The sequence below is a fragment of the Wyeomyia smithii genome, chromosome 2 (assembly GCF_029784165.1).
Source record: "Wyeomyia smithii strain HCP4-BCI-WySm-NY-G18 chromosome 2, ASM2978416v1, whole genome shotgun sequence".
In the NCBI taxonomy this organism is placed as follows: domain Eukaryota; kingdom Metazoa; phylum Arthropoda; class Insecta; order Diptera; family Culicidae; genus Wyeomyia; species Wyeomyia smithii.
Window position 1 is genome coordinate 17686467 of NC_073695.1, and position 24091 is coordinate 17710557.

The 24091-nt window shown below is 41.8% G+C and overlaps 1 protein-coding gene across 3 annotated transcripts in view; it reads right to left on the reverse strand.

Annotated features, from left to right (window-relative positions):
* LOC129721215 (nucleolar and coiled-body phosphoprotein 1) overlaps positions 1–24091 on the reverse strand; it is a 32066-nt gene that overhangs the window by 6590 nt on the left and 1385 nt on the right. For all 3 annotated transcript variants that reach the window (XM_055673517.1, XM_055673518.1, XM_055673519.1), the window contains one exon: positions 13078–13321. In XM_055673517.1, coding sequence (XP_055529492.1) covers positions 13078–13321 — 244 coding nt within the window. The remainder of the gene's footprint in view (positions 1–13077; positions 13322–24091) is intronic.

Genomic DNA, 24091 nt, shown 5'->3' on the forward strand with positions numbered 1-24091 from the left:
CACGCTTTTGAACGAAGTAGCTTTACTGTTCTCGCCATCACGGTAAGAGTTCGACTGATAGAGCTGTCAAATTTTTTTGGCTGACTCGTGGGTTACTATGATTGATACTGCATGGGTAGTTTCATCAGTGCGTGTGGAGGTAAACCCTTGAAAAATCGGCAATTTTTGTCAAGTTTGAAATGTAAATGTTATTTCATCATGGTTTATCTTCAAATGTTTTTTTAATGCATAACACGGGTCAACACAGGTGCCCTCAAAAGCTCAAACCGGAAAAAATAAAACATTATAGCTCTTCAACCATTCCTGTGAATTTCGATGTCCCTACCATTTTTTCCGAGACTTAAATGAGTTTTCGCGTAAACATAACGTTAAAGCGACGAACCCGGCGAGCAATTACTATGCGAACTCTCACGTAGGTTGATGCGTTTTGGTAATGGCTAAGGGCAGCAAGATAATAAATAATTCAACCTAACGCGAAATAAAGCCCAGCGGGAGTTGAAAGGCACTTTGTCTCAAAGCCTGACAAAGTCGTGTTCAGTTGAGGTGTTAGTGACGCTGTAAGTCATTGCTTCCAATAAAAAAAAGTTCGTTGCATGTTTGAGCTCATTGTGAGTCGAAGGAAAACTATTCATGCCGTTCCAACTGCGACCAATTTCAAATGGCACGCAGGATGAGAGGAAAGAGTCATGCAAACAGTCCCAAGCCGTGGTGTGGCTTTTGCTGTACGTAAGAGCCGTCTCCAGTCCACTCGGTCCATGGCTGCAGTTTGCCAGCTCTGCAGTCTGTGTAGGGTCCGTAGGTCGTCTTACACCTGCTCGATCCACCTTGCCCGCTGTGAACCTGACGAATTGGTTTCAAGAACCACCTCTGCCGGGCTGTCATCCGACATTCTTACGACATGCCCAGCCCACCGCAACCTGCCTGTGGACGGTAGATGGTTTCCCAAGCAGCTCCTGCAGTTTGTGGTTCATTCGCTCTCTCCTCGTTCCATTCTCCATCTGTATTCCACCAAAGATGGTACGCAACACCTTCCGCTCGAAGACCGCAAGGGCACGTTGCTACTTCACAAGCATTGTCCATGTCTCATGCCCGTAGAGAACTACCAGTCTGATCAGCGTCGGCGTCGTCTACCGTCGTCTTGGATGCATTGATGACCAGTCCAATACGTTGGACTTCGGCCTTTAGTCCGCCATCTTCCGGTCCGAGCAACAATGTCGATATCGTCGGCGTAGCCAAACAGTTGAACCGACTTTTGGATTATCGCGCCACTCGCGTTAATCCTCGCTCTCCTAATGACATCTTCCAGGGCAATGTTAAGCAGTAGTCACTGGGGCCATCAGCTTGCCTTAAAGCTCCTGCACATATCGGCTTGCAGCACATAGCATTTACGGGAGCCTTCTCAGCTTCTCGTAGAACTTCCGAGTGTCGTTAGCTTGGTACAGCTATGCGATCTCAGTCTTTTTACTGGCGTTTCTTCCTTCGGAGGACTGAGTTTGGAATGTTCCGTGCCTGTCGATATCGTTCCACGTTCGCTCTGCGAAAGAGTCATAATATGCGTCGGTTTCTTCGTCAGTCGAGACAGTCATCAGTTTCTTTTGAAATGACCCGATGAACACCAGACGAGAAAGAAACCTGTAATCAAATCTGTTTGACAGCATCGTGATCCGATAACAGTTACCGAAATGAACCAAATGAAAATAAAACTGTTCGAATCAAATAGGTGCGCGAAATGTTTATGCTTCGAAAATGTAGAGCCCTGCTATGTCTCTCTCTCTTAACTTTGCCTTCTTGCCAGGACCAGACAGTGTAACTTGCAAATTCGATTGAACGAAGTAGCGATGTGACGCCAAACAGAATTGATACCTATATGATGAAGAAAACCGTATGACTGTTATAAGGACCTACGAAGAGTACTAACGCAACAAGTAGTTAGCGCGGTGTAGGTGAAAGAATGAGGAAAATCGATAATAGGATGGACTGCACTGCACATTGTTTGAAGGTATACAGACGAACGTTGTGTGCGAAACAGGATTATCATTATGACTCTTTAAAAAATCAGCAATCGTTTTTGTAGGTACTTTTTCTGGTAAATTTCCATGTTGATTGTGCCTGTGATGATAAAAATGAGCTTGTTCTGCCACAGGTACAAACTGCTTGCCAAACAAGGTATTTCTTGTAGAATTTAGCCATCTGTTTTGTCCTGAAATACTCTTCGGTATCATTTCTGCCCATTGTAGTGTATAAGCCAGTTGTTTAAAGTCCTCGTCCACTATGAAAATTTCGTCAAAAAATCGCAATACAATTTTCGAGAACCTGTTTCTACCGTCTAAATCTGCTTATCGTTGCGGCTGAGGACTTTTTTAACTTTGTAGGACTTCAAACCGGAACGCTTCATCGATTTCTGAAAGAATCTTGGTGACATTCCTACTTGTCGAGTCACAGTTCGGATTCCTCTCCAAAATCATCCTCACCTTTCTATCCTCCTAAGGCCGATAACATAGTAAGCACGAATAGCGTCGCGAAACGATTCGGGTTGTCGTGGTTAAATGTACAGCTCTACTTATGGCTGTACATTTACCCACGGTAACGAGAATCGCTTCGCGACGCTATTCACGCTTACTATGTCATCGGTCTAACTATTCGCACAACCAATATTTTTGTCACTATTTGGTTTTCTTCGACACTCAAACGTTCAGAAAACCTTTTCAACACATTGTGGACTGTGGTTTTGGGTAAATTAGGCTTTCTTGCGACTTCACGTATCGAGAGGTGAAGATATTCGGAACGGCTGTACAAGATCCGTTCGCGCTCGTCTTTTTCGTCATTTTTACCACTGTTTACGAAATGTCAAAACAAATCGAAGTAGGCGAATGTATAGACCCCCAGCTATGTTTGAGTGAAAAGAGTCGCTCATAGCTTGAATATTGCAAGTGTTCGGATTGTTTTGGATACAAACCACAATAAATTATATGATTTCTCCTGTCAAATACAAATTACAATCGACCCATCTCAGGGCCACAAACACGTTCTTGAAGTAATACTGAATTGTCGTATTTATAAATTATAAAATGTACAGTTTTAAATTTGCTCCAAGCGGTTAAAGGATGGTGCTGAAATTCTTGAGAAAATTGTTTTTCTCTAAATACGATCATATATTGATTATCATCTTCACATTATGTGAATTGAAATTTGTGTGTTGTTGTGATTGAATCGTTTGGTAATGTATAACACAGATTAAACCGCCAGATTAATGCAAATACACAACTTGGAAAAATTGTTTGATAATTAAGTTAAAAGAAATATAGGGGGAATAGGGGCATAATGAGCACCCTAACTTGGTTGCTGATTTGAGCATGAAAAGCGACAAAAATTTTAAGCTGTCTTCAGTGCAAAACTTGAATTAACTATCTATAATTAAAGGTACACTATTCACAAATTGAAAAGTTTATCGTATAATGGTGAAAAACACAAATTAGATTCATGCATCAAAAACTAGCAATCAGTCGATGTGTGGGGCACAATGAGCACCCCACTGGGGCATAATGGGCACCCACGGGGTATAATGAACACTCTTATAGAACATATCTTGAAACTGTGTAGAAGTACAACTAATGGGCTAACGTTTGCCGCGGGATGCCGTGATACTTGACGGCCAATTCTGTCTGCAGTCCCTTTTTCTGGCCGATACGGTCTCAAAGATTTTCTAATATATGTTCGCACCATCACTGTAAACAAACACTGACTATGAAAACAGATAAACTCACAAGTCTACTGAGATGAATTTCAGGTAAGTTTATGTGACAAGGTGTGCTCGTTTCACCCCACCTAAAGGTGACCATTTCGCCCCTATCGAATTAGTTGAAGTTAACATGAGATTTTAATACTAATTATAGCTTAAAATCAAATCTTCAATGATGGTGAGATTCGGGGTACGACCCATACGTCATATTGATTTGTCTACATACGTGATTGAGCCATTCAAATGACCGTAGAAGCTTATTTTGTAGTGCGCAATAATAATAATTTTTCCAACATCCGGGAACCAAGTTGATTTTTTCATTACATTTCCATATTTTAAACAGCCAAAACACTTTTGTTTTGCATAAAGAGATACTGTAGTAACTACGGAAGAGTTCCACATACCATATTGTATTAAAAAATGCGTAGTTTCGCATAAAAGTGGGGTGTCCATTTCGTCCCGTGTGCTCATTATGCCCCTAATCCCCCTACTGCAAGAAATAACAAAAAAACTAGAATCATCCCGCAATGATCAAAATATTAACACCAATAATGGTGTTTCTTAGTGCCCCGAAATCATTTATTCACCTGCCAAAACATTGCGGATAGAAAATGGCAAAAATATTTTTCGTTTTTTCTTCCAATCTGTCATCTACGAGGCTCCTCTTTCGCTAAGAACCCGCTTATATAACATTTTATCATCTTGAGTCGCAAAACACAAGAACCTGCACATGCCAAATTTGGATCCATTTACTTGATTAGCTCTCGCGTTATGCAGAAATTGTGTTTCATTTGTATAGGAACCCTCCCTTCCGGAGAGATGAAGTGTTCCGAATCATCATAAAATACAAATTTTCACACTGATCGGTTCAGTAACTTACTAGTTCATAAGAAACAGACAGACAAAAATCCATTTTTATATGTTTGCAAGATAACATAGGAAAAAATGTGACAGACATAAAAAAATAATATTGAATCAAATAAAATTAATAAAAAAAATAATTGAAAATAGATCGATTTTGAAAGAAAAAAATTTGCCATAGATCAATTCACGGAGCTACTCATCGTGCTTTGGCCGTTCAAGATAATGGTGAACATGACATAGACCATTTTACGAACTGACAGGTGTCACGAATCCTGCTGATGATGATGTTGCTTTTACGTGCGTTATGTCAGCGGTTTCGGGCTTTCTGTCAAAATTTCATTGATGAATTGAGTTCAGAAACGTCTCGTAAAATGGTCTATAGATGAATAAAATTACGTTAGGAAAAGAACAACTCAGCTTTGAAGAGAGCTCTAGAGAAATATGCACAAAATGCTCCGCATGCTGAAGATGAAAATGAAGGCACCTTTACCAAAATTACGTTTGTACTAACTCTCGTTTATACTAACGCTCTCCAACATGCAAACACTTGAGGTATTTTAATTATTACAAACGAAGCACAAAACGAAGCGCTTCTTTCTAATTACTCTATCGTGACGTTGATAAATGGGAAGTACAATGGAAACCACCACGCTGGTTTTGTTTTCTCCTTCATAGAGTCATGCACTCATCAGCCGAAGCGGCAACTTTTCATCACTTTTAAACTATTTAGCAACTTGCGTGAATTTTCTACCAACAATGTCCTGGCGAAAACTTTTTATTTGAGTCCTTACAAATTACTATACACACGAATGCACTCTTTGCCAAAAACGAAACTTCGCATCTTGGGAGAGCTTATTTGTGCCACCATTTTAAACACTGAGTTAGGCTGTAAACAAATTCGCCAATGTTTATGTTGTAGTAGCAGTAGAAGGTACTACTGAAGTGTTAACATTATGCGTCAATGTCACGGAAAGCGCATTTTTCACGAATCCACTGGCTAAAGTTGTTTACAAAGTTTCACACTACCGACGACGTTAAAAACGGAAGTTTTTCGCCAACTTCGTCCTCTGTTGGATTTTTTTTTCACACACGATTATGATGTGAAAGTTAGTTCATTTGTTCGAGAAGAATGCGGAAAAGTTTTCGCTGGAGGCTCGTGGTGTGAACATTCGTTTCGTTCGAAAGCTACGTGAAGGTGCATTGCTCAAACGATACTGATAAGACCTGATTTACCATCGGGTGTGCATTGTTGCTGTGAGTGTTGAGTCTGGTGGCAAAAATCACGCCACATTATCGTTTATTCTTACCGAGAGCCGTTCGGCTCACCGCCATGGCACATGTTCATTTCGTGCAGGCTAAAGCGCATTTGTTTGTCTGTTTGCTTTTCCATCCTCTTGTTAGGATGGCGAGTACTGGGAATGGGGTCAAAAACTATAGGATAATATGCTGATAAAGAACAGCTGTCACTAAACTGAGTTCTCTATCAAATCGTTTAAACAGCCATGAAAAATACTCGCTAGTGTCTAGCGAGGAAAAGGTCTTGAAATAATAAATGATAAGTTCTACTTTTTATTTCGTCAGTGAAGTCACGCTCAAGCTTGATCAAAAAGCACGATGATCGGGAATTCCCGCTTGCGATATAATGCACCAAGCGTTGGATATATTGCATAGGCCTACTACTGTCTATCTCGTCACAATGGAAACATGAATCCTGGTAAGCATTGCAGCATTCACGTAAAACAGTTGCCATGTCCTATTTCCGCAATGAATTTTCTAATGCACAGTACTGTACCTTTGATTCAATGTTTGGATTTGCGTTGTTTGTAAAAAAAAACTTTTTTTTTTTATTTTTGAGGTTCATAATAAGATTAATAATTTTTAACATGAACATAGAAAATATCTGATATGTTTTTATGATAAAAGTGAAAAAATACAACCTCACTCAATTAACTAAAAGTTAGAAAATTTCAGTTAGTGCTAAGTTTAAAGTTATATCCATACAGGGGAAAACCCATGAGCATGTTCCTAGAGCGCTTCAAACGAATTCAACCTCTTCAAATGTCTCCCAGATTCAGTGAAAGTTACGCTTTTCCGTCGGTAAATTCACTCGTCTATTCCTCCATTTCCCCTGCCTAACATTACCAGAAGGCTTGCGTCCAACCTATATAGCTGAAATGTTTGCGTCTCGAAAGTTTGGTTCAGAAGTTCCTTGGTTTGTTTGAAACTATGCCTCATAGGTTCCTTAATTTATTGTCTGCTGGGAGAATGCAAATGTTCTATAGAGAACAGATTTGCGTGCTTGAGGGTTTTTGAATTTTATAGGCGAAGCTTTAGACAGTGCGTGAACTCAGCTTGGCTTCGACGCTATATAAATGAAATGAATATTACTAATTTTTATAAGCCATATTTTTAACCACATACTCCAAAGTAAAACTGTTTCTAACTTTTCTCCAATTTTTTGTTCGAAATTTTCAATTTCAAAGCTCTAACTGCCAGTGTCCAGACATAAATTTTAAGTTGCCATAATATAAATTCACGAGTGTATTATACAATGAAAAAAAATATTAGCCTGCAGAGAATATCTCAAGAAAAATTGATGTAAATTACTTTAAAGTTGAAAGAAATCCGTCTTGAAGCTTACCAAAGTAATAGCGAATGGCGTTAGAGCATTCTAGATACATTTCTTTTGATCTTTAGAATACATTATTAGTCATTACCTGAGATGTGAATACCACAAAAGATCAACACAATGGTCGCAGTGGTCCAAATCTTACAAATCAATCAACCTGAAATGTGGTTAACTTTGCGAGACTCACATTTTTAGTAACTTTGTTTCTTACATTCAAGTTCATCTAGAGAAGACATCGAGGCAGAGCTGAATGCCACCACGGGTCGGTAATTGGCGATAACTAAAGGCCACGGAAGTGCTCACTGCTAGCAAGCAGTCCCGGACCATCAGCGGGAGCTAGCCTAGGTCGTGGCGAGATTCAGGCACTGGGCCGCTGAATTCTCGCAAAAGCCACACTGGCCGGAAGCAGCTCCGACGGAGCGAGTAGTGCCGCTCCCACCACCCAAATGCACTATACCGCCCATTGGGACTGATGCCAGTAATGTTCCCAATTACGGCAACTGGTCGCATCACTATAGGATAAGAGTCGGATTTCGTTTTCGTACCATGATTTTGGGCTGGCACCTGCGCCGAGCTCCCTTAGTAATGTCGTGTGATAACGGCTTGAAACGGCGAGATTACAACCGGTGCAGGGGTCTCCGTCCCGTAAAACCTGGCAGGCCTTCCAGTACGTTCCGAGTCCATTGCCGGGTGGGAACCCGGCAGGAGTAGGATCAGATGTCTTTTCCTGACTTGCGCCGGTCGGGGGTGTCATAGTTGCCCATAAGGCGCTATGGCAGCCGCCCCTAGCCATGGCCTCACTGCTCCGGCATAGACTACCTTGGGACCATTTAGGCGACTACTCCATTATGGATAAGGATAGCGGCTGGTAGGGGGACCCAATAAACAAAAATGTTGAACTCAAAAACAAAAGAGACGGGTGCGGAGGGGTTACCAAATCCCTTCGCACGAGGTGGCATCCAGCGGTCTCCGCAGAAGAAGGCGGAGACGGATGCGGCGAAGTCTGGAGGTGGAAAAACGGCGAATCCGTCGGTGTCCACACCAGACATCTCGGTAGACGGTCCCTTGCTAGTCAAGGCCGTCGAAAGGTGTATGGACACGCGGCCAAGAGTGGCGGCGCTGTCTGAACAACTCGATGCCATAATCGAGTTCTTGGCGAACAGGCGAAACATCGCTGGCGACCTGAAGCAGAGCCTCCTCCTGCTTCGGAGCACCATTGATGAAGCCAGAAAGGAGCACGAAGAACTCGTAGCTCGGGTGAAGGCGGCCGAGAAAGCGGCCAGGACCGGGAGGGGGACTGCATCTCAAGAGGTGCAGACAGACGCCCCCTCGTTCGCGTCGGTCTGCTCCACGGGGCAGGTCGCTAAGCGAACGAGGCAGTCCCCGGGGGAAACGGCCCCCGGGAACACCAAGAAACCATTGGTCGTGCTACTCCCACGGGAACACACGCCAACCGGTTCAAGGTCCACCGCGGAAAAGGCACAGGTGGAGGCTACGGGCAACCCTTGGACTACCGTAGAGGGTAGAAAGCGTCGGGAAGGTGCGACGCGACATGATGGCGGAGCGGCCAGAGGACCAAAAAAGGTCAAAAAGGCGCGGAGTAGGGGTGATGCCCTCATACTCAAGACGGATGGGTCGAAGTACTCAGAAGTCTTGAAGAAGATGAGGGGGGAAACCCAGCTCAAGGATCTGGGGGCGGATGTGCGGAGTATCCACCGATCTCGCACTGGCGAGATGATACTTGAGCTCCGGAAGGACGCCAAGAACAAGGGGGCTACCTACAAAACGGTAGCTGAAAAGGTCCTAGGGAAGGAGGTGCAAGTGCGGGCACTCACCTCAGAAGTGACTCTCCAGCTTAAAAACCTGGACGAAATCACTGAGGGGTGCGACATTGCACAAGCCCTAAAAGCGAAGTGCGGGGTGGAGGTGGCTAAGGAGTCAATCCGCCTCCGCAAAGGTTCGGCGGGGACCCAGATAGCTACCTTCCGACTACCGTCGGCGGACGCTAACCTGGCCCTGAAAGAGGGCAAGTTGAAGGTCGGCTGGTCTGTATGTCCTCTGGGCATACTACAGCAACCAGACATTTGCTCCCGGTGCTTTGAGGGCGGACATAAGTCCTGGACCTGCAAGGGGCCCGATAGGAGCCAGCTGTGCAGGCGATGTGGAGGTGCAGGCCATAAAGCAAAGGACTGTGTGGAGTCTCCCAAGTGCATGGTATGTTCCGGGAAACGGGACGCCAAACACTTTATGGGAGGCCCCAGGTGCCCAGCCGGTAAGCCGGCTGCGAAACCACGGGCGTAAGGGTGACGCAACTGAACCTGAACCATTGCTTCGCGGCTCAGCAGCTGCTACACCAAGCAGCCACTGAGTCGTTGTCGGACATCGCCGTCATATCGGATCCCTACCGCATCCCTCCCGGAAACGGTAATTGGGTTGCGGATAAGTCCAGTTTGGCGGCCATATGTACGACGAGCAAGTTCCCGGTTCAGGAGGTTGTCTCAACCTCAGAAGAAGGGTACGTAGTTGCTAAGGTAAACGGAGTGTTCTACTGCAGTTGCTATGCTCCGCCACGTTGGTCTACCGAAAGGTTCACCCAGATGGTCGACCTCCTATCCATGAAGCTAACGGGCCTAACGCCGTTAGTGGTGGCGGGCGACTTCAACGCTTGGGCTGTTGAGTGGGGAAGTCGCTTCACGAACCAGAGGGGCCAGATCCTGTTGGGGGCTTTTGCAAAGCTCAACCTAGATCTGGCCAACGTTGGGAACAAAAGTACATTTAGCAGAAATGGTGCGGAGTCGATCATCGACGTGACGTTCTCCAGCCCAGGACTGATCAAGAACTGGAGGGTAGACGATGGCTACACTAAAAGCGACCACCAGGCGGTGTGTTATAGTGTAGACAACAACGAGAGGCGGCAAGCGACGGGTAGAGCCAACACTCCGACCGTTCGCGGGTGGAAGACATCGCACTTTGATGCCGAGGTATTCGAAGAGGCAATGAGAAGGGAGCGCGAGGGGGGCAGTTGGCTCCGCCCGACTGCTGACCAACTAGTTGCTATGCTATCGCGGGCGTGCGACGCCACCATGCCTAGGACTCGCCAACCTAGGAATGGAAAGCCACCGGTTTACTGGTGGACGGACGCGATAGCCGACCTTCGCAGTGCGTGCCTCCCTGCAAGACGGAGGATGCAGCGTGCGCGAAACGAAGAAGAGAGGACACAGCGCCGCGCAGCATTCAGTTCGGCAAGATCGATGCTAAAGAGTGCGATAAAGGCCAGCAAGAGGGCCTGCTTCGATAGGCTATGTGCGAGTGCCAATACAAATCCGTGGGGTGACGCCAACAGGATCGTAATGGCCAAGACTAAAGGCGCGCTGGCGCTTGCAGAGCGATCACCAGCGATGCTGGAGCGTATCATCGAGGGACTCTTTCCACGCCACGAGCCAAGTCCTTGGCCTCCGGCAGTCGAGTCTCACGTCCGACGTTCCAGTATCTCAGACATAGACCAGAGATGGTCGGCCAACCTGCCGAGCATCCAATCCGTGAGCGACGACAGCCGTGTCGAGGCAGGGGAGGAGGCAAGGGTTACGAATGAGGAACTCATCGTGATCGCCAAATCCCTAAAGGTGAGCAAGGCACCGGGACCGGATGGTATCCCTAACCTGGCGATCAGGCTGGCGATAAAAACGGCCCCCGGGCTGTTCAGGGCAGTCATGCAGAGGTGCCTGGATGACTGTCTCTTTCCGGACAGGTGGAAGCGGCAGAGACTGGTCTTATTGCCGAAGGCTGGGAAACCGCCAGGGGACCCATTGGCATATAGGCCTATCTGCCTGCTGGACACCGCGGGCAAGGTGCTTGAGAGGATCATCCTCAACAGACTGGTGAGGTACACGGAGGGTGTACACGGTCTGGCAAGTAACCAGTTCGGCTTCCGGAAGGGCAGGTCCACGCTGGACGCAATCTCTTCCGTCATCAAGACGGCGGAGGTAGCAATCCAGTGCAAGAGAAGGGGAATACGCTACTGCGCAATCGTCACGCTCGACGTGAAGAATGCGTTCAATAGTGCCAGTTGGGACTCCATAGCGCTCGCGCTCAGGAGCATCCATGTACCGGTGTCGCTGTACAAGATTCTGGAAAATTATTTCCAGAATCGAGTACTTGTTTACGACACGGAGGAGGGTCAGAAGTGCGTCCCAATTACCGCAGGAGTTCCGCAAGGTTCTATCCTGGGCCCGGTGTTGTGGAATGTCATGTATGACGGAGTGTTGAAACTCAAGTTCCCTGTAGGGGTTGTGATCGTCGGCTTTGCAGACGACATAACGCTGCAGGTTTACGGCGAGTCTATCGAGGAGGTCGAGTTGACGGCCGCGCACTGTATACGCAAGGTCGAGGACTGGATGCGCTTCAGGAAACTGGAGCTCGCGCATCATAAGACGGAGGTCACGGTTGTGAACAACCGTAAATCGGAGCAACAGGCGGTGGTCAGAGTCGGAGACTGCACCATCACCTCGAAGCGATCCCTGAAGCTCTTGGGGGTTATGGTGGACGACAAGCTCACGTTCGGGAGTCACGTCGACTATGCCTGTAAGAGGGCCTCATCGGCTATTGCAGCACTATCTCGTATGATGTCCAATAGCTCAGCGGTTTATGGCAGCAAGCGAAGACTTCTTGCCAGCGTGGTTTCGTCCATACTTAGGTATGGTGGGCCAGTGTGGTCCAGAGCGCTAGGTACTAACAGTTACCGTGGTAAACTGGAAAGTACCTACAGGCTCATGTGCCTGAGAGTTGCGAGTGCGTATCGTACGGTGTCATACGATGCAATCTGTGTCTTGTCCGGCATGATGCCTATCAGCATCGCCATCAAGGAGGACCGAGAGTGTTTCGACCAACGTGACACAAGGGGCATACGAGGTACCAGAAGGTCATTCTCGATGCTCCGCTGGCAGCGGGAATGGTCCAACTCCACAAAGGGCAGATGGACGCACCGACTCATACCGGAGATATCCGGCTGGGTCGGGAGACGACATGGTGAAGTGAACTTCCACCTGACACAAATCCTGTCAGGCCATGGTTGTTTCAGGCAATATCTGCACAGGTTCGGACACGCGGTGTCCCCCATGTGTCCCGAGTGCGTGGAGGAGGAGGTGACTGCTGAGCATGTCTTCTTCGTATGCCCCCGTTTCGCAAGAGCGAGGAGCAACATGATGGCTGTGAGCGAGCCTGGCACTACTCCGGACAATCTAGTCCGGAGGATGTGCGACGACCCGGACATCTGGAACGCGGTCTGTGCGGCCGCCTCTCAGATTGTTCTGGAGCTGCAACGTGTGTGGCGGGTCAACCACCAACACGCCAGTGGTAGCTAATTACCAGTCTCCAGGTAGTTAGCTAGGAGGTTATAAGAGTAAAGAGGGTGCATCACGCACAAAAGCCACTCCCCGACGTAATACTTAACCGTCGTTCCGGGAAGACCAGGGCTGGAGACTGGAGGGGTTTTAGTGGGTCGGGACAGGGATCAGTAGGTGTCTGGGCGAGTGCAACTACCCCAGCATCTCTCCCCTAGTCTCATCCCCACACCCTGAGTTCTCTTCTCAGGTGTCTGTTTGCAGATTTCCCCGCCACCTTTAAAAAAAAAAAAAAAAAAAAAGAGAAGACATCAACGCTTCACATAAGGCCTGATTTATAAGGAAAAACTAAACGAAACAAAATAACTGATGATCACTGATGACCCAGTTTCGCTTTCCAAGGACGCTTATAGTCAAATGATTTCGAAATGGGCTACTGGAAAACTATACTTCCAAAGTACCAATCTGATTAAAACTTAGATTGATTGTAAAGGCCGAATACCTACCGAAAATTCCGTTTCGGTCGTCTTCGGTTGATTGCTTTGCGGTGGCTGAGACGCCGCCGCTGGCGGGTGGTTTTGCTTTGGCTGACGGCGATTGGTATCGTTACCCTGCAGCACGGAACACTCCGTATCGCTAACACCATTGTCGGAAGAATCCTGCTGAATAGTTTGGCCAAGAAAAATCTTGATGTTTATTCGGGCATCCTTGTCCTGCAAGAGAGCTTTCTTGTTGCGCTCGTCAGCCGGGCTGGAATCGATAACAATTATATGGCAAAATAAGGAATTAATATTAGTATTCGTGTGGAGTGAAACTGATCATATACAATTATTACCCCTAATTACAAAATTGTGTCAAACGAAAAAACACTGTATTGTGCCGTGTCAAATGAATGTGATGAAAAAAAAACGAAAAAACACTTATTTAAACGAAAAATAAACGATTTTCCGACAGAACTTCTTATTACATTCAAACAGAATAACCTTCTGGAGCTGAAAATCCATGCGATAAGGAAACATAGACGCAAATCACAGACAAACAGACGTACCAAGAAATTTATTTTCGTGGATCAAAATAACGGTCAAATCAAATGAGTTGCAGTTATGCGTGGTGCGTTTGCTTGCCTGTGCCTTCATATTAATGGCTTTATGTAAGAAGCATTTTCTGATTGCACGTTTGTAATCTAAAGTGAAGCGCAACGACAGTTTGCCATGAATGAAAATGAAATGAATTATGAAGCGTTCTCGGCACATTGTGGGATCTTTCTTTTTCAGCATTTCTAGCGTTAGAATTGTGTTTTCATTCTTCTAAGCAAAATTCAAAATCATTTTCTCTTCCCACTATTTCAGACCATTAGGTTCTAAGCCTATTTGGAAACTATTCTTTCGCTTTCTTGGTCGTTTCTCTATACTTGTGCTGCCGTTCCAAGCATAGTTGTTCCATGTTATACAAAAGCCTCATGCACGGTGGAATCAATCAAATCAAACGGCAGTGCCTTGGGATAATTTTTGCTTGTTCTCGGCTTTACAATGTGCTTTTCGGTGAAATTTCACAATTCTTCCTGACCTGTTGATAGAATCTTTGCACTACACTTAATTACTAATTTTGACGTAGTACTACGTCGTTCTTTACTATAATGGGGTACATTCTATAAAAACTGAAATGAATACGTAACATTTTTAGTTGGCGGAATGGAAATTTTTAAATGCTAATAGTTCTTAAACAACTGTACCGACTTCAATAATTAATATGCAGTTGATTAATTAATATATACATGTTATTGATAGTATGCTTTTAATTCCCGTCATTTTCCTATTACATAGTGGAAATAATGGAAACGTTTCAAGGTCAAATATCTACTTGTATTTTCCATACGATTGACTTGTTTTTCTAACGTAGACATCAAATAGGTAGACGAAATGGTTCCACGCATTCTGTCATTGACTACACAGTAAGATAAAGTGCCGAAATTTATGTTGAATCGCATAAGAAGAATTGTTCCGCTTATGATAGGAAATTCCATGATTTTTCACGCAAATAAAATTATGGTGCACATAATTTTCAAACAAAATCTTCACGCAAAAGTTGAATGGTGCGAAACCACATCAATATTGTGGGAAGTTAGCACAACTCTCGTATAAGTTCGAAACTAATGCAACGAATATACGTTGTTGATAACGCATTTGATGCATTAGCGTATTTTCAATGTATAAGACGACTCCAAATCATTAAAGTAATAACCAGTGCTAGTTTCGTCATGATGAATTGTATTGGTATTGGTAATATTTTTCAGAATGCTACTATCATTGAAGCAGTACAACCAGTAATCAATATTGATGATTTTGGTACTGACTAGCTTAATGTAAATATTAACTGATCGATTCACTATCATGAATCCTGTCATTCTAAAACATCATCGATTCAATAATAATTAGAAAGACGTTTAGTTTGTTTGGAACATTTTGAATCTAACGATGACTCTGGTTTCATTCATATGCATTTGGTTCCAAGTTACTGGCTCCAGCATCAGTAAACCCTGTTGCAACAAGGCTCGCTATTGGATGTTTCGGTTGCTGACGATGATTAGGGATGTACGAGATGTACGAGCCTTTGATACGCACCGGCTCACGAAAGTAAACAGCGTTTTTTTGAGTGCCCCAAAATTGATCGTTCGCCCCAAACCTAAGTTTACCGAAACATCACTTTTTTTTGTAAATATGATATATAACGTTTGCATTTCTAGAGTAACATTTCAGAAGGTCCTATCTGCTTTAATAGTTTTTTTGATCGATCACTTTCATTGAATCACAATAACTTATTGAACACTTTTTTGCACAAGTTGATAGCTGAGGGATCACTCTAGCCTTCTGAACGAAAACCACGCTTGGGGGAGTTATTAAAGCTGCATCATTACCAAAATGAAAAGACGCTCCGGAAAAACGATGAAATCAGATAGGACCTTTTCAAATGTTTATCTAGATTTAAAAAAAGGACAAAAATTGCCGATTTTTCATGGATTTATCTTAACATGCACTGACAAAACTACCCATGCAGCATCAACCATAGTAATCCATGTGTCAGCAGAAAAAAATTGACAGCTCTATCAGTCGAACTCTAACCGTGATGGCGAAAACAAAGAAAAAACTCCGTTCAGAAGTGTGCGTGAACTGTACTCCGCCGCTTCGAAAACTGACATCGTGCGGAACTTTATGGACACCGGATACTGGAAGACCGAATGAAAAGTGGCCACATCGCTGCGTGCGCTTGGCCGGTAGGTCTGTGCAACCGGACAAACAGTGAAAAAGTACTTGGCGAACGTGGACATGCATGTCAGGAAGCGCCAGTGCCATCCATTGGTCTCGGAGCTGTACTGCCCATAGTCGCATATGAGTCCCATCTGGAAAATCATCGAGTTGAGAAAACAGCGTTTAAAGATATTTTTCTTGTTTTGCGTATTTCACCTGTTTGAGGTGGATTATTCTAATTTTTTCGTTTGAATGTAATGAAATAGACCTCATACATAACTACTTCATTGAAAAACTGCCTTTTTCGTGAAAATTAAAATAAAAAATATGGAAGAGACTGATATGCGATTATTTAGGCCATCGAGTAGCAAAATAATCACATACCAGTCTCACTTTCAACCGCTCGGTGTAGGAGTAGTCATATTTTTCTCAAGTTTTTTGAATATGGGCAGACGTTTATGGCCGTAGACAGCTTCTGAATATGCTGCATAGAGAATGGCGGAGACGTTCACTCATTACTTACCCCGACTTTAAGGTCGTCGCTGCAAAGCAAAATATAAGGTTGAAGTTTTGGGTATGCTACTGAATAATTTTCTTTCTTACGTCTTCAGTGTTTCACAATATGTGCTGAATAAAATTATTCCGCATTAGCCCGTGCATTTAGCATATTAGAAAAGGAAAGTTTCCGATTTCATTACAACAGTGACTTAACGGAAGACGACGGAGATGAAAAGAGGTACAAACTGTTTTTAGCTAAGCAACTAAAACCGATTTCTTCTGAGTTCTGACAACTTCAACTAGAATGATCATTAGAAGTGAGCAGAACATCCACAGGAAATTACTCCTTACATAAAGCAGCTTTGCTCAAGGCTATTATCCCTCTGATTGACAAAATCAATAACCTTTCGGGGACGAACTTTCAGAAAAAGCTGTAGTTTCAGTGTCTACTCTGAATTAACTTTAGTGTAGAACATATTTTAAATAACCTTGGGTTTATTAGTTATTTGATGATTTTTTAACAGTAAAAAGCTTGAAAAACAGCACCAAGTATTGATTATATGGATTAAAGAAAAAAATATGGCCATACTCGGGAAAAACATTCGGGGGGACTGATATGCGATTATTTTTAAGATGGGACAATTTGACCTTACATTTTTTTCTGACTTTTTCAAATAAAACATATTTTTTTAATTTCCTTAATCGATAGTAGAGCAAGAAATAGATAGAATTTGATATTTAACTCAAAAACGATGAAAAGCCATATGGGACTGGTATGCGATTATAGGCAGTGTAGGCAATGACGCAGCGGCAACAGCTGAATGAGGTGGTCAAGTCAATTTTCCCGGTGAATGGACGACGAGACCTATCTGGACTGGATGGCAACGACTGGCAGGGCCCTTCGTATTTCACTTCCCCCACGAAGAAAGTTAACTCCAAGTAGTTCCTTTCACTCACCAAGTCCCCCAAGCAAGTAATGCTGTAGCTGACAATCAGCGAAAAGGGGATGTTAAAGCCGCGAACAGGGAAATTTATAGTACGAAGTGCTTGCCGGAAGTTGCGTCGTTCATCACAAAATATCATAAGGGTGAAGACGCGGTGTTTTGACTGGATCTGGCGTCGGCCCACTACTCGAAGTGAACGCTGGAAGAAATGGAGCGGCTGAATATCGATGTGGTACCCAAGTCGGCGAACCCGCCCAACATCCCCCAGCTGCGTTCCATCGAGAATTTCTGGGCCAGCCAAGTGGCTCCATATTCATTACCCGATGTAAGCGACGTAAAAAGGAAGTGGAGTTGCTACCACGTGATTGGTTTTCCCCTAATTACCCAACTTCTCCATTCTGAGTGACGCTATAAAAGGACATGCAGCATGGAATGAAGTTCATTTCCTGGTCGACGACCGTCAAAGCGAACAGTCCGGCTTCCTTTCGATCTGAGTTGAACTCCACCATTGGTATACCAATTCAGATATTGTTGTTGGAATACAGTCCGAAATTGAGCATGACCGGCACTAGGGATCATATGGAGACTTGGAACGCGTTGATAACAAGTCGTGTGATTATAGCGTGTGTATATGTGTGTATAGCGTGTGTGTATGTGTATTAGGGCGCCAATCATCGTATGGAAAAAAAGTGACCAGAAAATTAAAAAAAAAACCCTATACAAAATGTTCACCTGCTCGAAAAAACACCCTGTGCAAAATTTCAGCTCAATCGGGCTTAAAATGGGGTGGCGCAAAGCAATTGAAGTTTGGCTTTTTTGAAAACAGAAAAATCACCAAAGGGGGGGGGGGTACGTGGAATTTCGGTTTTTGAAAAAAATTTTTTGATTCCAAATGACTTAAAAACGCATGAAACGTCGAGAATTGATGTCATCTGAAAAAAAATTTTTTGCAAAAATTTATTTATAAAAATTATAAGTAAAATGGCAAAAAATTACCGAACAAATTTACAAAATGTATCAAATTACTCTGTGCAAAAAAAAAATTATCTCAACCAAAATTAAGATTGTGTCTCGTGGAAAATGTTGAATGCTTTCATGTCATTTGCAAAATCACACACGGGAAGTACATGGAATTTTAATATTTGAAAAATGTTTTCGATTCCAAGTGTCTTAAACTTTTAAATGAAACGGTGGAAACTGATGGAATATGTTATATTACTTTGTTTGAAAAATCTACTCTCTAAGACACTTGCACTCGTCTTTCGAATGTTGTACCAGACAATTTATTCGTTTTATTTACCACAATAATGTCCTTTGCCAACACTTGAATGAACACACATTGCTCTGGCTTATATAATCGGACAAAAGACTGTATCGATGTTATTCAGTGATAATGAGAGTTTAGGGATCTCAATCAGATACGCAACACAATTGACTCGTTGTTTCTGGGTTTGCGTCGTTTTGACAGTTCGACCATACATTTTCTGTCAAGTTTACATCATCAGAACGTGAACGTGCCCATTGGCTAAAACTTTGCATAGATGTTTTTATAGGCAAAAGATGCCATTTTGTGCTATTGGTTTAATTTATTGAAGCCAACTCATTTTTGAAATGCTATTGGAAAATGCTATTTCGGATAGGTATTGATGATTACAAAATTTTTTAGAGCCAACACGGTTCGTTTGAGAAGTGTGACATCTTCGGCAAAGTTGTAGATAATAGTTTTTTTTTTCAAAAAAAAATATACACTCTAGAAACAAATTACTAATTTAAAAAAAAAATAAAAGAAAGTTATAAATTAATTATCGAAAACAGCCCATTTAAAAAAACTGATTTTTTTTATAAAAACCTCGAAAGTTTACCTGAACAACGAAACCGGCCATAGAGAAATCGTAAAAAAAGTTATATATTTTAAATTTATTTTTTTTTTTCACAGGGTACATTTTTTTGGAGGAACGAAGTTATTATTTACAACTTTGCCAGATACACTATGCCAATCAAATAAACAGTTTTGACTGTAGAAATATTCTTGATTCCTCATAGAGTGCTCTATTGGAAATTAAAAATATGTCTACAGTCGAAACGGCATAGTGTCTTCGGCAAAGTTGTAGATAATACTTTGTCCTTCCAAAAAATATATGCCTTTTAAAAAAAATAATTGAAAATATTTTTTTTTTTTTTTAAATATGATAACTTGTTTTTCTTAATTTCTATATGATCGGACTGATTTCATTGTTTTGGTAATCTTTCGTAGGTTTTATTAAAATAATCAAGTTTTTAAAAAATGAGCCCTTTTGAATAATTAATTTTTAATCTTTCTTCTAACTTCTGAATGAATAATTTTTTGAGTGTAATTTTTATGAAAAGACAGAATTATTATCTACAAATTTGTCGAAAACGTCACACCAATCAAACGAACCGAAGTGCTTTTTTTATTTTACTCATTTTTCACAATATTATGAACCACCCTATGCCGAATAAATGAACCACCCTAATGAAACATAATATATTCGATGCTAGTTATAGTGTATATCATTATACAAGCTATTTCGAAAGACTAGTGATCAATTTCAAAAGATAAATTCTAAACATTTTGAGCTCCGCCTTCCACAATTGAAAAACGACTAAGTCCCAGAGAGTAAGTTTTTTCAAAAAAATTTTTTTTCAGATGACACCAATCCTCGACGTTTCATGCGTTTTTAAGTCATTTGGCATCAAAAAAAATTTTGAAAACCGAAATTTCACGTACCCCCCCCCCCTTGGGTGATTTTTCTGTTTTCAAAAAAGCCAAACTTCAATCGCTTTGCGCCACCCCATTTTAAGTCCGATTGAGCTGAAATTTTGCACAGGGTGTTTTTTCGAGCAGGTGAACATTTTGTATAGGGTTTTTTTTTTTTTTAATTGGAGATGACAATTTTGCCTGGCACCCTAATGTGTATAGAGAGTGTGTATATGCATGTGTATAGCGTGTGTGTATGTGTGTGTTTACGCCAAATTTTTTCTCGTTACTTTAAAAGAAACAACCAAAAATTCTCCTTCTGGCAACTAATGTGTTACTTCAAAAGCAATAAAATTCATCTCCAGTCAAGTAACAACACAGACTGTCATATATTTTGCACATCTTACGATAGTACGACTATCTAATAATAGTTATTACGACCACATGCAAAATTTTAACATGTTCCTTTATAGGTAATAACAAAAAAATGTCCCACATGTTACTACTTTCTTCCATCTTTGATTCATCCGTAGTAGAAAAAAAAAATGACAAGAGCTGCCTGCCAGGTATCATTTTTTCTCTGTCATACAGTAATCACACCACGATTCTAAACTGCGTTTGAGAAAAACACAAGTATTTGCTTTCTAGCTAGCGGATGTTTCATGGAAACGCATTTAGACCTGTACAATGGTACAAAACTCGTGCCCATCTAGTAACCCAACCGTGGGATCGGAACAGTGATGTTTCTAGTTAGACATTTGAGGTTAACCGGTGATATCCTTGTTTATGTGAATGAAGGGAACAGAAATGAACCTGATAGTTCACCCAACACAAACGGGGAACATTTGTTACTTTGAGAAACAACCAAAAAGTAACAAAAATTATGACGGCCACACGCTTGTATGTGTTTCTACAGCCAAGAACCGCAATGCATGTGTTAGCAAGACTTCACTCGTTGAATTTGTATTGATGCAACGATCAGGTTCATTTCCGTCCCCTTTACTACACATAATCAGGATCTCACCCGTCAACCCCAAATGTCTAAATAGAAACACCACTGTTTCGTTCCCCAGTGTTTACTTGAAGTGAAAATAAGCAATATCGTGTGACCAGAGCTGCGAATGTTGTTCTGGATGGGCACGAGTTTTGTATCACTCTCATTCACACTCATTGCGTGTTTTAGATAGCTTGCCTAAAGGCAAATGTTTGTTTTTTTCTTTGACGTAGTTTACAAATTGTGATGTGATTTCAAGACGCATATGAAGTCTTTAAAAATACAACCTTTGTACTTTGTTTGACGGTAAAAAATGCTGCTAGGCAGCTCTTGTCATATTATTTCTTTATTCCGTATGCGTACAACAAACTAATACACACACACCGGATGAATTGGAGATAGAAGAAACTAGTAAGACCGAGGACATACTGGCGCGGCTTTAGTTGCGATGACGGTTCGCCTTGCCGTGGATTAAGATACAGCCCTCTGCAGTACTGTCGCCCTACAGAGTCATCCTCGCAGCGCAGGCCGCGCCAATATGTTCACGGCCTGACATGTAAAACATATGCGACGTTGTTGCTTCTTGACTGGAGATGGAAAGGGAGCATTTTTCGATAGAGAAAATTTTGCATGTGGTTGAAACGTCCATTGTTAGATAGTCGTACTCCCGTAACACGTGCTAAATATGTGACAGTATGTGTTGTTACTTGACTGGAGATGAACTTTTTTGCTTTTTAAGTAACAGATTTGTTACCCAAAAAGTCATTTCACGTTTTTGCTTAATAAGTAATACGGAAAAACTTTGGGTGTTGCATCAATACAAATAAGTCACACACATGCATTGCGGCTCTCGGTTGTATGTTCTTCTGCAGAAACACCTACAAGCGTGTAGCCGTCATATATTTTGTTATTTTTTTGGTTATTACTTTTGTGTCTAATGCGCGGTCATAAAACACAAAAAGTAATAAAATCTCCGTTTATAGTGTGTGTGTTTAATTTTATTGAAATTAGTTTTTATTTGATAGAATTTTTAACGAAATTAGTTTTTGATTTCATAGAATTGAAAAAAAGGGATTCTAGGTCTAATTGGTGATCATTTTCTTTTGAAATTTTTTCTATTCATTAAAAATGTTGTAGTGGCCTTTAAAAGTAATTTACACTGATTCTGAGTTTCGTTTGCGAACTTTGTCAATTTTGCCTCTAACGTGTTTTCAGTGCGTAAATTGAGATTACACTTAAATTACGCACTGAAAAACACGGTAAGAAAAAAATGTGCATTCTCATTGCTCAAACCGTAAAAAATGAGAGATTATAGCTATTCAACCATTCCTATCAAATTTAGTGCCCCATCCTTTACCAAAACACGTCAACTTACGTGAGAGTGTCGTATAAAAATTGCCCACCGGGTCGCCGTCGCGTTAATGTTATGTTTACGAAAAAACTCATTCAAGTTTTGAAAAAAAAAGGGTAATCGCTAGGGACACCAAAATTCACAGGAATGGTTGAATAGCTATAATCTTTCATTTTTGTCTGGTTTGAGCTTTTGGAGTACACCTGTGTTGACCAGTGTTATATTCTGCTTTTGCTCAGGTTTTCGAAGCACTTTCGAGTGAATCTAGGCCTAATTTGTACTAGTATTTTCAGGTGATGCCGAGACTAATTTAGTGTCGTTATCTATTCTTGCTGAATTGGTCTGTGCCTAATTGTTTTTCAGCGATCGTTGTGAACATACAATTATTCAGGTTTTATCGCAAACTGGAAACAAATGATAGATTATAGCTTTTAAATCAATCCTGTAAATTTTGGTGCTTCTAGCAAGGATAGAAATGCGTCAAAAGTAATTAGTAATTTCTCGTCGCTTCTACGTTTGCTCGAGGGAAAAGTTACTGCAAGTCTATGAAGACTTTACGCTCTTCCGACTTGGTTAGGAGCACCAAAGTTAACAGAAACGGTTAATAAGCTATAAGCTTGTGCAAACCTATGTTGATACCCAATAAACATAAGCGAAAAAACAGTTTACCCTAAAGCACAATCTGGAAAAAAATGGAAGATTTCAGCTTTTTCACCTGCGAATTTTGGCACTTCTAGCCAAGTCGGACGTGTGTTAAGTCTTCAGGGACTTAATCGTAGACCTACGTTAAAAAATCGACTATTCTCAGGTCGTTTTCGACCCATGTACATTTTGTATGGTAACCCATGGAGAAATTGACGAAATTTGGAAAACACCTATTAATCGAATCGTCTTCTCCGTGAAACTTCACAGATTTCTATCGCAACTTCAGGAACAAATTCGTTATTACTATTAGCTGAAAAGTTTTCATCATTCGACTATTCTGGGAAACTACTAATTTTTTAATATGATATTTTTTTCAATCGACACGACATTTCAACGAAATATTTTCTTTTCTTCGTTCGAATCACAATGAACTATAAAATATTATTTCCATGACGGGTCGAATACGACCCAGTGCCTTTTATTAGAAATTCAACCAAGGATTTCAACCAAATATTATAAGCGGTTCTGGAAATATCGATTCCCCAAAAAAAAAATGAGTCGAAAACGACCCCAACGTAGGTCTACAATTGAAAGAAGTTTTTCCGAAAGAAAACGTAAAAACGACGAACCCGGCGAGCAATTACTTTGTGGTCTTTTGAAACACTTCTATCTTTGCTAAAATACCAAAGTTCACAAGAATGGTTAAAGAGCTATAATCTTTCTTTTTCAGTTTGAGCTTCAGGACAAATTTTCTTTTCGCTTTGATCGAACAGTATTATTCAAATATTCTCATTATTTCCTGGAAACTGTAATAATTTTGACTGACACTTTCGAAAAATCTTATTTTCAACTGCTGGTTAAAATATCCAAGGGTACCAAAATATGTGCGATTTCCACAATAAATGTCAGTGAAATAATTTCTGATTCTACTTTAAATAACGTTTTACAACCACTGAGGTTGATAAATAAAAGTTTTGTTAACTACGATTCACGGATTTTCATGAACACGTTTCACCACTGACACATTTTCATTAATTGAAAGAAAGCTCGAAATTCAAACACCTTCATTCTTCGCACAGTCCTTACATTCAACAAAAAATAATAATCCCAAAGCCAAGTCAAAT